General features: G+C 33.5%; 1 protein-coding gene across 5 annotated transcripts in view; it reads left to right on the top strand.

The window, feature by feature from the left end:
- IFT43 (intraflagellar transport 43) overlaps positions 1-14,840 on the top strand; it is a 263,776-nt gene that overhangs the window by 185,788 nt on the left and 63,148 nt on the right. For all 5 annotated transcript variants that reach the window (XM_090399053.1, XM_090399051.1, XM_090399050.1 and 2 more), the window contains one exon: positions 11,728-11,800. In XM_090399053.1, the coding sequence (XP_090255179.1) occupies positions 11,728-11,800 (73 nt within the window). The remainder of the gene's footprint in view (positions 1-11,727; positions 11,801-14,840) is intronic.

Below are 14,840 nucleotides of genomic sequence, written 5' to 3'. Positions count from 1 at the left end.
TGCTTGAATAAAAACTTTAGTTTAATATTACTAAAATTTTACAATTCGACGTTTCGACCTTTATGTCAAGGTCATCTTCTGGAGCGTACAAATATACACAGGAAACAAGCTATACTACAATCATACTGGTTCTTTAAAGACACTGACTAACCGCTACCACAATTGTTGGCCTGACCTCTGGTGAAAAAAAAAAAATTATACATCAATGCTAGAGTCCTATTATTTGTGTTGTCTACTATATACATATATTAACATCATTCCAGCCAGTTGGAGTGGAATGGTTTCTAATACTAGCAGATTGGCTAGGGTCCTGACTTATGTTGAATCTTTCATATTAGGTTGGCTGAATGTGTGCCATCCAGATCCTTGGAATTTTCATACCATCTTTGTTGTTGATATTTGGGTGGTTTATCAGGATTTCGCAGGATTCTTTAAATTTTCTTTCGTACCATGTTTTTGTGCGGTGTAAGGAGCAGGTGCTTTTCCAGTTGATTTGGTGTAAGGTGTTAAGTGCATGGTCCTAAAGAAAGGAAAAAACTATGTGATGAGTTATGTGCTTTCCAGGATATTTTTCGAAAGGATAATTTAAATATTCAAAACCCTTTCGATATTCTTAATTTTATTGTGTACAATAATTTATCTTTCCCTAACTTTTCAATTGCTTTAAGAATGCTATTAACCTTACCTGTTAGTGTAGCGAGTAGCGAATGTCCTTTTCCAAGTTGAAATTGATTAAAACCTACTTAAGAACAAGTATGTCACAAAAAAGGCTTGTTAGTTTGGCATTAATAGCTATTGAAAATGATGTATGTGCGGAATTAGATGTTAAGACCATTATTTCTAATTTGGTGAATATGAAATCAACAACCCTAAAATTTTAATAAAAAAATTTCAAGTATATTTATGTAATTTAATTTATTTTCTGTTATTCTGTAAAGATTTTATTTTTTGAATACTTATATTAATATTAATAAAATGTTCTAATTATTATTTCTGAATTCTTTTCTTATTTTCTCATCTATCTTGAGTTTCTTTTATTTTCCTAAAAGATAGTTCCACTTATAAAAATTATTAAAAAATTTTTACAACTTACTAAGAATTTAGTAAAATGCAAGAATTTTTTAAACTTTAGTTCAAATAAATTTTAACTTTAATTAAAATTCATTTTAATTTTGTTAGCGATTCGGGTCGGTGAGAAGGCTATAATCCCTGTATCATTATATTCAACGATTAAAGTGAAGTGGCTTTATCAAAATTTGCTTTAACGTTTGAGAATTTTTTGAATATTCGGGTTTTTAATGATTATCCTGCCTGGTCAACACCCCCATTACATTTAGCAAACCAACATGTGGATGTTCTGTCAAAATTTATTTAAGAAATTTCAAATAATTTAAATTTTTATTATCGTAAAAGAACCACACACGTCTGGATCGTTACAGGAGTGCTTAGATAGACATTGCATGTGGGCGGCAAAGACCCTAGCGCCGGCACTGGCAACTCATATATAGAAGCAGATGACTTCACATCACTTACCTTAGTACCCATAATGCAAAGCACATATCTTTACAGAAATGTATAATGCTATGCATTATGGGAGTGGTCACTACCCAGACTGGTTTCAATCTTTATCGAGGTCTCATTGGCAGGAGCTGGACCCAGAGGTGATACTAAGTCCTTATAAGGACTGGCTTAAAGGGACAAAGCAAGAATGCTTTTCATCTTCCCTGTTATCTGTAGATGACAGCGTAGAGATAAGGTGTTATTGAGCTATTAAAGCTCTGATCATGGCAGGAGGGTATCAGCAATAGCCGAGCCTCAGTTAGAACTTCATTGGCTACAGCATTGCCATCCATTAACCTCCAAGGGTATTAATCACCGCATTTATTTTCGTGATACTAAGGTTGAAGTCCTTATAGTCCTTATAAGGACTGGCTTAAAGGGGCGAAGCAAGAATGCTTTTCATCTTCCCCGTTATCTGTAGAGGACAGCGTAGAGATAAGGTGTTATTGAGCTATTAAAGCTCTGATCATGGCAGGAGGGTAACAGCAATAGCCGAGCCTCAGTTAGAACTTCATTAGCTACAGCATTGCCATCCATTACCCTCCAAAGGTATTGGATTGAATGAATCCTAAGGTTGAAGTAATACAGAAGTCATATTTTCATATACGAGTAGCCAAAAGATGTCACACCTTATTATTAAAATACTCATTATTTAGAGATAGTTTTTGGATGTTTTTTTCCACTTGGCAATACTATAAATTAAAGATACCAAGAAATTATATACTTGGTTTAATCCTTTATCCAAATGTAAGCAAACAAAGATTGCACTTCAGAGTATTTTAATAATAAGGTGTGAGTGAATGAGTGGAATGGATTGTTAGAATTAGTTCTGAGCTCCCTAACAGTGAATGATTTTAAGGAGCAGTATAATAAGTTTTGTGTATATAATAGTTTGTGTCTCCAGAATCCATGATGATATCATATAATAATAATAATTATTATTATTATACCCCTGATGTAATATTTCTCATGTTGCCCTTTTTTTTCATCTAGCTGTAACCTGTAAAATTGCAATTAAAATTAAAAAGTAAATTAAAAAATTAAATTAATTAATTAAATTAAAAATTCTGAAAGCAAATATTTTGTGTGTGCAGTTACTAGGCATGTGCACTCCTGTTTTGACTAGTGCACATGTATACAACTTAGAAGGAACCTTATTAAAAACATATATAATTGCCTTATAAAGTAACTTTATGGCTTACATATGTAGCAAAAAATTATATAGAATTTTATTTAAAAACTCTAATATATTTCATCCAGTGTGATGTGGACTTCATCAGGGAGACAGACCATTAACTACATTCAAAAGATGAATCACAACAATGAGTCATAATTCTTGCTCATATTAGCTCGTGTCTCGGTCATAGCTGTCATGGGCAGCCCTATCTCAACCTTAGCGCATTATTTTATGGAACATCTAGAAAAAGAACTATTTGATACTATATTCCCTCAGCCTCATATATGCTTATGTTTTGTTGATGATATATTCACAATCTGGTCCCACACTGATTCAGAATTACCAGTTACCCAAGTTCCTAGAGAAAATAAACTCCTTGTACTCCCATATCAAGTTCATTATTGAATGTGAGTCCAATAGCCAACTATCCATTTTGGATACCTTAATTGTTCATAACCCCACAGCTGACATTGAATTTTCAGTTTATTGTAAGCCAAGCATTAATGGCAGATACATTCGTTCATCCTCCCGCCATCATTCATCACAAAAAAAGTGGGAATTATCAAGAGTCTTATACAGAAAGCTCATACAATCTGCTCTTCTGATCACCTTTTGTTAGATGAACCGAATAAAATTAAAAGCAATCTGATATGTAACGGATATAATAAAACTACCATTCAAAAAATTATTGATAATTATCAACCAGACTATAATCTGATGCAAAAAGAATTTCAATATGTTATCTTAAAGGAACCTCAGAACAAATGGCAAGGACTGTTCAAAAATTCAATGTATACATTTCCTTCAAACCATCTTGGAATCTGTCTTCCTTTCTACCATCCACAAAGGATGTATTACCACCTCCTTCCTTACCTGGTGTCTATCAAATACCCTTCTCATGCCGTCTTTGTTATTTTGGACAGTGGCCATTCTGCATTAATTAGAATTGAAGAGCATCAAGACTATATTAGATTTTTGGAATCCGACAAGTCTAACCTTGCTTCACATGCTGTTAAGACAGCATTCCGGTTCCAAAGACACAGAGTTCTTTGGAACCAGACTAAACAAATTCGATCATCTTTTCCTAGAAACATGCGAAACTCTAAAAATCATCTGAACCTAAACTGATTAGACTGCCTGCTGATATCTATGTTTTGGGAAGTGATCACTGTTAACTGTTCATAGTTTTTTTTTTTATTTTATATATATTTATTTTTATATATATTACACCATTAGAGTCCAAAGAAACAGTTGGTTCTTTTGAACTCTAATGGTGTAATATCATGTACATGAGCTGCTACCAAGACGCAAGCTAATATGAACAAGAATTATGACTTATTATTGTGAATCATCTTTTGAATGTACTTAACAATCTGTCTCCCTGACAAAGTCCACATAATGTTGGATGAAATATACTGGAGTTTTTAAATAAAGTTTATATAATTTTTGCTGCATGTATAAGCCAGAAAGTTACTTTATAATTGAGTGCATATATATCCCATTAAAAGTATTAATCATAATTGTCTAATTATAATTTCAAGCAACAGAACTTTTGTTGCTTGTGTTAACTGTGAGCAGAAAAGGACACCGAGTTTTTTGAAGCTGTGGATATAAGTTTATTCCAGGAAAGACTGGAAGTTTGTTAGCCCAAGAGGAAAGATCTAATCTTGTTTGTATATTTGTATGTGTGGAGGGAGAAGGAATGTTTTTTGGTGGCAAGTTCACGAAGTTGTCCTCATCTCACTGATGGATGACAAAGAATTCAGCATTTCAGACACAGGTTATGGAAAATCTTGAAGTTTGGAAAATGTTTGAGTACTGCAAGGTTTACCAAACAAAGAGGAAGACTGGAGCATATCACTCTACAGAACCATAGATAAGATCTGAGGTCAGTGAGAGAAGGTTACTTATGTTTAAAAGGAAGATAATGGACCTAAGTGCAGAGTCCTGAGACAGTCTTGCATTGGTGGAGAACTTTGAAGAGTGGAAGCTAATTACCACAACAAGTAGTAAATAACTAGAGAGAATTAGTTGCCTTAATGGATGAAAGATGTACCATAAGAAGAGTGGCTTGCTGGATACTTCCCTGTTTCAGAGCTGATCAAATGTCTTAGAAGTTTCAAGAGTGGGAACCTTTAAAACTTCTAATGCATTTGATCTCCAAATCCTTCTATGATGTGTATGTTAACCTCCCTACAGGCCAATGTGGATGAAATAGTGACACCAAATTGCACTTCTTATCCATGTCATCAAGTGGGTTTTAGAGCTTCGTATCCAGATTTATCTCGATGTCTATAGACATCATGGCCGGTTGCGGGGTTAAAGGGTGGGAGTGATGTTGATTTCGTGATCCATAGCAGATCAAAATGGAAGAATCTATTAAGTTAAGGGGATAATAAATCCCTCATTATTTTAAAGCTGGATATGAAACTCGGAGATCGAAACTCAGAAATTTCGATCTCCGAGTTTCGTATCCGGCTTTAAAATAATGAGGGATTTATTATCCCCTTAACTTAATTTATGTTGCCGAAAAAAATAGCCTCTTGGCTCTTTATGGAAGAATCTATATTGAATCCATTAATTAATTAGTGAGGCTCCAGGTGATGAAGAATTTAGCTTTTGATAAGCTTCATATTTTTCAAGAGAACAGAAATTATGGCAGTGGGAAGATAATGTAATGGAGACTTACCTAACTTTTTTTTGAAATTGCTGGAATCTGGGATTACTTCCATGCCATAGAATAGATTCTAGATATTCATGAACGATTATAAATACAGCATAGCTCAGGTGTTAATTCCAAGTCAACTTTTTGAGTACATCTTGGATCTTCTTTAATACTGGTACAAATAATACTGGAGAACACTTAAAGGGAGTCAAATGACAGAAGGATTAAAAGTGAAAGAATCAGAGGTGTATCAAGTGTTGATTGAACTGGACTGTTAATAAAGCTCTAGGAATTGATTATATATATCACCTCATTTCTAAGGGGTAAATGAAAGAGCTATTCTCTTAATCTGGCTGTTGTATGAGAGTTTTGTACGGTGTTGGATCCTACTTCTTCTCAATCTATACCTTGGATCTGACTTGTTAGTCACTACGATGTTCTTAAACAAAAAAATAGTTGCTAGTCGATTTCTAATACAAATATAGAGAAAATTTATATTTATTGACTGCGCTACTCTATATCTGAATTAGTTCAAGAATCGAAGAAAAATCAACCCTCAACTATCTCTTCTTCAGGTGTTAATATTGTATATACTGGCCGAGTATATTTAACTAACTTAATTCACCCGCTTTGGTTCGAATATTTTATGAATGGTGCAGTAAAAGAGATTCAGGCAAAATACAACTTTTGATTAACAAAAACAAATATTTAATTTTATAATCACAAATTATACACTTAAGATCAAAACACTAAATAAGTCAATATAAACACTTCAGCCTTTCTGATAATACTGTCATACAAACTCAGACAATGGTAAATTTGTTATTGCTAGTACAGTCTTCTTGCAGTTCCTTAAGTTCCAAATACAATAAAAATTGCAGTAACACACCTCTTCACAAACAAACACTTTTAATTTACACTTCAGTTAATTCTCACCAATAGTTACTGTTAATATAAGGAAATTCTAGGATGAAACTCACACACTTCTCTGTATAGGAATATTAATGGTTGGAATAATCTTACCGATAATCTTCTATCTTCATCAATTTATACACAAACACTTTTTATAACCATAAACACTTTTAACAATAAATGGCACTCATTAAAATAAATCTTCTAAGCATTAACTGAATTAATTCACGGTCACAATACACATAATCAGACGTTCTTGCATGAAGCACTACTAATCACTCATGAATTAAGGTAACACAATAATTCCTTAACTTTAGGTTTTATATGCACAGTTGTTCATTCCTCCGGCATTCAATTAATTCTTTAGGCAGTATAATTCTAAACACAGCTAACGGTAAACTTCAATTTTACAGCCTCTACTATTCCCTAGTAACCCCGTACTATATTTCAAGGTTCCGTATGTCCTTGAAAGGTCGGCGCTGAAATTAAATCTCAACTCAAGTATTGCTAGTTTATTTAGTAGTTACTCAGCTGTCTTCCGTAGCTATAATTGTTATTCTACAACTTATTAGCTAACCGCCTCTCAACTAGTAGACTTAAATTAGCTGCTTGAGTGACTTGCCGACTCGCTATTATCGCACTGTGATTCCCGAATGCTCCGATTCCAACCTAATGCCAATCCTCTCCTTTCTCTCTCTCTTAATTCCCTTCTAATCTCTGTATATTTTCAGCGTTCTTTCCTTTTTATATCCATTTTTCCTGCCTAAATTATTCTCGTGATTTCTTTCTAAAACTCTTTTCAATAAACCTTCTCCTCACGTGGTTCCAAAATGTGCTCGCTCACTTACATATGTCTCCATGACAACCAAACAAAATATAATAAAATTGAGGTATTGCATAATGCTAAACTTCTACAAATAGGAATAAATAAAGAATATTTACATTTCAATTAATGTTAAATTATCAAATATAAATTCTATATTAACATAGAAATAAGCTAAATAGCTTGATAATATTTTAACACAGAGTTTTTCTACTATTAATACATATATTCTTGATTAAATAATTAAATATTAGATAAAATTAAAGGTAGTTATATGAATATTAAATTATAAACAAGTGATTTACATTAAATAATATTTACAAATGTAGCCTTTGCCATGGTGGATTATGTTGGATTCTGAGGAGAGTATTAATAATTTAAATTTCTCTTCATTCAGAATCCAAACAACGGAAAGGTTCCCCAGTAGAAGGCAAAAATAGTGCAACTGTACATGCATAGTTCTTGGACAGAAGTTTCCAATTTAGATTAGTTTATTTATGTACAGTTGTTTTTTATTTATTTTTTAATTTATTTTATTTTATTATTATTATTTATTTATTTTTTATTTTTTTGAGAACTGAGTTAGCGTCACTCTCAGACTTTGAGGCTCTGAAGTGCTCTATTTTAAAACTCTAAGTAGTACTAGTATTACATGTACTGAAAATATGAACTGAGATTATGTATAAATTGTCAAGTTCATACAATTCTGGAATGCTTGAAAAATATTGATAGATCAGTAATATTATGAGCAAGTTGTTAAATTAAACATCATTCAAATTATGGTTTGTTTTTTTTAGTGCCTTATTATATTATTATTATTTTAATTGTTATTTTGGCTGGAGATAGAAGAGAGAACTTTTACTGTTGTAACTTTTACTGTTGGAGAGTTGTACAATAGGTGTCCTCCTACGATGAGTCTTCGAACTCCTTGGAGGTGTCGCGAATAATAATAATAATAACCAGTTCAGGACTATTAGGGCCTGAGCATACTTTTAAATGTGTATAATGGCTGAAAAAGTCTGTATATATTTCTTGGCTAATTCCCAATGTTTGCCTTATAGTGGTATGACCTGTTTTCACAAAAGAGGCTATGGCAGTTGAGTATTGCTGTATAACATCAGTATTAGGAGGAAGTGCCAGCTAACACTGTACTATTAGTACACCCTGCTGAGGAGTGATCACCTTCACAAGGATTGGACTGGACCATTTAAACTGACTGGGTTTGATTACAGTTTTGAATTTGAATATGGAATAAACACTGCTGCATTGATGATAGGCCTTTGGAAAAGAAGTCACTACTGTGTCCCGTTTATTTTGGCTGTCCAGTTAGACTGATACACAGGATTCCTAATATCAGCTAGTAACTAATTCAGAACAGAGATCATCACAGGTACCTGGACTGCAGTGCTTCTGGAAGCATTTCTGGACTTCAACTAATGTGTTTTTTGACAATTGGTTTATGTGAATTAAGCTGAAGGGAGCTGGAAGATATGTAATTTCTCCATACTTGCAGTTAGGCAGCTGATTTTGCTGCGCCCTGAAACAAACAATAAATCATTCTTCCATACAAATTTTTCTTTCTATAGGAACCTGGAACATAAAGACACTGAACCAAGACTTTTTGCTTAATGTCCTCACTGAAGAATTTCATAGGTGTAAACTGGAAATTCTTACACTTCAAGAAGTAAGATGGATAGGAAAAGGTGACATTTGGAAAGGTAGCACTCAATTCATATACTCAGGACATGAGGATGGCAAACATCTGCAAGGTATAGGACTGTTACTTAATAGAAATGCAAGTAATGCTCTTCTTGGATATAACTATTAATGCAAGGCTCCCTAACTGCAAAATTTAAAACTGGAATTAAAGCTCTGAATGCAGTTAGTTGGTATGGTCCTGCTGAGGATTCAGAAGAGGAAGAGAAAGAGTGCTTCTTTAACCAGCTACAAGATGCACTAGCCAGTTTTAAGAAAGATGATATGATAGTTATTTTAGGGGATTTGAACGTCAAGGTTGGCACTGATTCCAATTACTGGGTAGGAGTAGTAGGACTGTTTGGAATTGGTATTAGGTGGGAGATGAATTTCATTGCCCAGTGTGAGATCACTGCCCCACTTATTGGAGGCCTGAAGTGGCTTGAAAAACACTCATGTTTTGTCTCTAGAGTAGGATTTCTGGACTCTATGTAAAAATGAATAAAAAAATTACAAAAATATATATAAAATTGATAAAAATGAAAAATAAATTCCTTAGCCCCACCCATGGTACAATGTACTATAGGTTTACTAATAACTTTTCATGGGTGAAAAGCATATTAAAAAAAAAAAATTGCAGTGACATTGGTGCAAAATTCATCCAGTTATGTAAACTAAATGGACTGAGAATGTGATTAATTATGTTCCAATTAATAGTAAATGGGCAAGTTCTGTGCAGTTCACTAGGACATTCAGAGGTGCAGAAATAAGATCCCATCAGCTTCAGAAATGTTCACTAAGACCTACCATTGTCTCTTTTAAAACAAGCATTGGCTAGTGCTGATATTGCTATAATTTACTAGGATAAGTAGCTGAGGTGTTTTATTGAAGAGCTCGCTTACAAGATTGTGGTGTAGAAAATCTATGGGATGATTTTAAAAATGCTGTGCATGAAACCAGTAAATCTGTTTTTGAGGTTAGAGAGAAGCAGAATTATTTGAGCAGTGAGACAATGCAGTTAATTGCTGAAAGAAGATAATGAGGAAGAGCCTGGAGCAGCATTCAGATAATGAGAATTGACTGAAATATAGAGAAATTAATCATGTTAAAGCTGTTTGTATAGTTCAAAATACATAAAAACTCCTGTTTCAACAACATGGAAGAGAATGCAGCTATAGAGAATAATCACAAATGATTGTTTATTAATAAAATATGTAAGAAGAGGGAGAATGGAGTGAAATCATTAAAAGATAAAGTTAAGAATACAATTGAAGGGCAAGGTGGGCAGAGCATTTTGATGATCTTTTAAAGAATATTCAGTCTTGTGATCTGGTCACTTCCCAATTTGATATCAGTCCCATTAAGTCATGTGAGGTTAGATTGGAATAAGTAAATTAAAACTTTATAAATCACCAAGATATAATAAAATTATGCAGAAATGAGGATAAGGAGAGTATAGTGGCTTAACTACTGAGATCCTGAATATTTGCTGTCAAAATGGTAAAGTTCCCCGCAACTTCACTAATGGTGTGAGAATTTAGCGTATTGTTTATTCCAAATAAAGTCCTCTGCATTATCGTAAACAGCAAGATAAATTTACTTGGCTGGCAAGTAACTTGGAGATGGGCAAGGTATTCAAAAAGGGAAGAAGCTGCACAGACCAAATATTTTTGTTGCAAGAGACATTTTAAGAAATATTTAGAATTTCAGAAACCTGTGATCATGTGTTCATTGACTTCAAAAAGGTTTTTGATTCAGTTGATAGGCAAAATTTATAGAAGATTGTAAGAGTTATTGAATACATGTCAAACTAACATTATTACTGCTTTATATGATGATATGGTTTATATAAAAGTTGACAAAACATATAGTGAATGGTTTAAAATAACAAGTGGAGTAAGGGATGTGTCCTGTCATCTTTTTTGGTTTAGTTTTGTAATTGATTTTGTGATGAAGACGACTTTGCAAGGAAAAAATTGGGAATTAAAGTGGTTTGAGAATCTTAGAATATCTGATCTGGATTTTGCTGATGATTTGGCCTTATTCACAAATAATATGGAAGAAATAAATTTCTTTATTGCTGCAATCGATGATTCTGGGAGTCATCTAGGTTTGATTATCATCATCGAGAAACACAAAGTAATGAAAACAAGTGACAAAGATGAGTCTTCTGTCTTTTTTAAAGGATGGGATGTTTCTGTAGAGCAAGTCCCTCAGTTAAATTATGTTTATAGCTGTGTAAACTGATGCTGGTGAATTGAGGAATAAAATGGGTAGAAAATTAGGGATGACTTCAGGAGTGATGGAAGGTTAGGAAAGACATCAGAATATCAATAAAAACAAAACTTAACTACTATAGTCTGGTTCTCTGTGTTTTGCATTATAGAGCACATGGATATTGTGCAAGAGTGATAATCAGAGACTTGATGCTTTTGATCAATAGTGGTTAAGGAGTATGATGGTTTGACTTCATGAATAATAATGAGATACTTCAGATGAGTGGTCACAGCCACCTCTCAGCACTATGTTATGAGGAAAGGCTACTCTAATTCGGCATGTTGTCTGAATGCAGAATATTTGGTTGGTCAACAAGGTTATGTTGAGTTGTGTGATTCAGAAGATGTTAGGAAAAGAGGTAGGCCCCTGAATGTGATGGATTGTCAATATTGAACAAGACCTAAACAGAATTAGCATTCAGTGGCATGAAGCAGCAGTATACAATCAAGATAGACACATCTGGAGTAGAAAGATATTCATTTTGATTAGACCTCTATGATTGTTGGTTGCTTGAGGAACATGTATGTATTTGTTATAAAAATGTAAAATAGTGCTTAGAGATTACTGCAATAGTCATTTTTATGTTTATATAAACATGCCATTGATTTTTTTCTTCAGAAATACCAGTAATTCCTGATTTAGATGAAGTTAAAGAAGAGGAACTCACTTCGCAAATAGCTCAGGCTCCAAGGTAATTCTACTGTGATTTTGCATTGTTAATTTCTTAACTATTAAGTGTTAGTATTATTAAGTACCTCCTTAATGCATTCAAAGTTTCTGTTACCATGAAATGTCTTAACAGATCGAAATTAATTCAAGCATACTTACTTCTAGTGAGTATTTTGTTTTTGATTATCTAAATATTTTGAGGAATACTGGAATGTTGTAATTTACATTTACAAGAATGTAATATTCAAACTTAAAATAGTCTGCCCAAAAATTATACAGATAGAATGATACTTATTAACCCACTGATACACCCAATAATAACCATTTCATCTCCTCTTTTGCTATTCTCACAGCCAGTTTTAACATAGTTTCATATAAATCTCATCACTGCTATGATATTTAATAGGCCCTGTAATCCTTTCTACACACCTTCTGTATCTGTCATTGAGTGAGTTTTTTAAGTATTTATCTGATTGGTTTCTGTTTTGTGGGAGAAAAATCTCCTAATGTGCTTGTAGGAAAATCCTGCTAACTCTTTGTGAGACCATCTAACTTGCCTTTGAATGAAAAAGCTCTGCTTAACTAAATGGGATTAGAACATGTCTGGACAGTTTATCGCGAGGAAAAATTCATTGCAGAGACTGTTCATTGCTGGAAATTTAATCGTGGGGAAAATTAATCGCAGAGATATGTGAAAAAAAAAATTTTTTTTTTTAATTTACGTATAAAGTTTATTCATATTCTTTCTTACTACAGGCTCTGTAGATGGAATATTAATTGTTACAGAACTAGGATAGGATGGTGAGGGAGAAAGAGCACCATATTTAAGAATATTTAGGGAGAATAATTATATCCAGCTAACTGCATGTTGTAATCTAAATGGGATAATCTAATCCCATTTAGATTACAACAATCAGCAGTTGTAATAATGGAGACTTATTTTTAGGGGGTAAAAGAACACCGTAAACGATGTTATACATGAAAAGATAACATGAAATCTATTAATGAAAATTAAAATTATTTGAACTGTTTCTTATCTGCTAAAACACATTAAAACAAGTGTTGTGCACCTAGAAGGCATGAATGTTGTGATGTTCTGTTTTTATTTTATTCCTTCAAAATTGTACTATTAGCCACTTCAAAGGAGCAATTATTATTCTGCTGTTATTAAAACAACTTAAAAATTTATCTTCAAAAAGAATTGGAATTGGTAGAATCAGGCATGTCTCTATCAATATTTGTAGTCCTGAAAAGACTGTTTTGATGATCATGAAAAGGAACACTTTTTATGTCATACTATTCAAAATTGAGCAGTATGAAAAAAAAAATTAAACAAAAATGGTGAATGCACAGCCAGAAAGTTTTCAAAATAAAAAATTATGGGCAACTCCTCTTAAGTAATCAAGAGTTTTACGATTTTCATAATCACTAATGATGAGCTGAAGTCTTTTTGCAGTATCTCGATAGCGTTTCTTACCAGGAGGAGGTTGGGTGTCAGCTATATATTGCTCTATTTTCCCCTCATTGAAATGTGCTCATCCTTCAAAGTTTTTAGAAACTTCCATATTGTCGGATGAGAAACACCAATTAGTTCACTGAATGCATGACGCCACGCCTCCCCGCATGAGTTGTTTGTCTTTGTTAACCCTTCCAGAGTAGCATGGTAACAATTCCATAAGGCATGGGGAAAGCAAGGTGGACGACGAAGTGATCGACGATCAGGTTTGCCAATCCAGGTGTCTTCTACGTAGTGCAGAACAGACTGAGCTTCAGCAGGATAGTCATTATTTTCTCACATAACACTTCAAAAGCACATACAACATTTGTAGATGGCACAAAAGCAATTGCCGATATCATGTGCATTTTTATTGCAAATTCAGAATCAGGAGGAATCACGTTACCATTTATAATGCCATGAATTGTGTACAGCTGCTCAAAAAGAGGTGGAGTAGTTTTAAAAGTGCCATCTGCATACCATGTTGTTGATTGCGACAATAACTGTAGATTTCGTTTAGTAGAAAATATCAGCAATCTGTTGCGGCCATCGTTGCTGTCATGCAAAAGGAACTCTTCATTTCAATAGGTGATTTTATATATAGGTGGAATAATTAAATTACTTAACGAATTTGGATTTGGTGGTACCTGTCCTTCTTGATTTCAGGTTCTTCGAATAGACTTCTTTACAGAGGCATTGCTCGACATTTGGCCGATGATGGCAGGGAGATATTTTTGTGTATGCTTCCGTGATAATTCGACGAGTCCCATCGTTAGTTTTACAGGCTTAATCTTTAATCTCATTAAGTAGCTTCGCTGCTTCAACCCATTGCCATGTTACCAGCATGATTATGTTGGTTAATTCGTTTGATAATGTTGTCACTAGCTGTATGAATATGCGCATGGCAATGCATTTTTTGAAACTGATCACATTTCCAAAAAATATTTTCTTAATTTTCTTTGTCTTTTATAAATAAATGACCATTATCACTCAATTTATGCTTCATCTTCTCGCTTAAAATAAATTCCAGAGGCATCGTGCAATAATTGTAATTAATTTATAAATTGGTTCTTAAACTTCGAACTTTTAAACACTTACCAAAAGAAAAAAATGTCAGGGATCGGACTTCTGGGAACACATAACGTAAAACTGTTTAATTTGAAATTTCCAGTGCAGAACTTCACTTTCAAATATCTAAGCAAGAATATATTCACAGTAGCAGCTCAACATAGTAGTAAAACAGCAGCTTTTATATTCTGGGAACCAGTGGTTAAATTCAGCTGGGACTCCTGGTCCCGGAACTTTTTTTATGCATCGGACCTGGAACATTTTTCTGTTTTGTGACTTTTCTCCCTTTACAGTAATTAAGCCTAACGCGAAACAGACAGCAATGACGGGTTATTAAGAAGTGCATAATGATTGGTGCGGTATTAACAAAAGATCGCACAATCGAAAGATAAAAGCAAGCCACCAGTTGAGTTGAAATGCTAACCCTCTTCAACCAAATTCCATATTTGAAACTGCCATAACAACATTCACTATATATATATTTCTTAGTTTTAACACG

This window comes from Typopeltis vanoorti, chromosome 10 (genome assembly GCF_054136105.1).
Source record: "Typopeltis vanoorti isolate ZY-2024b chromosome 10, IOZ_Tvanoo_1.0, whole genome shotgun sequence".
In the NCBI taxonomy this organism is placed as follows: domain Eukaryota; kingdom Metazoa; phylum Arthropoda; class Arachnida; order Uropygi; family Thelyphonidae; genus Typopeltis; species Typopeltis vanoorti.
Note: the sequence above shows the minus strand (reverse complement) of the source record. Positions and strands in the feature narration are given on the sequence as shown.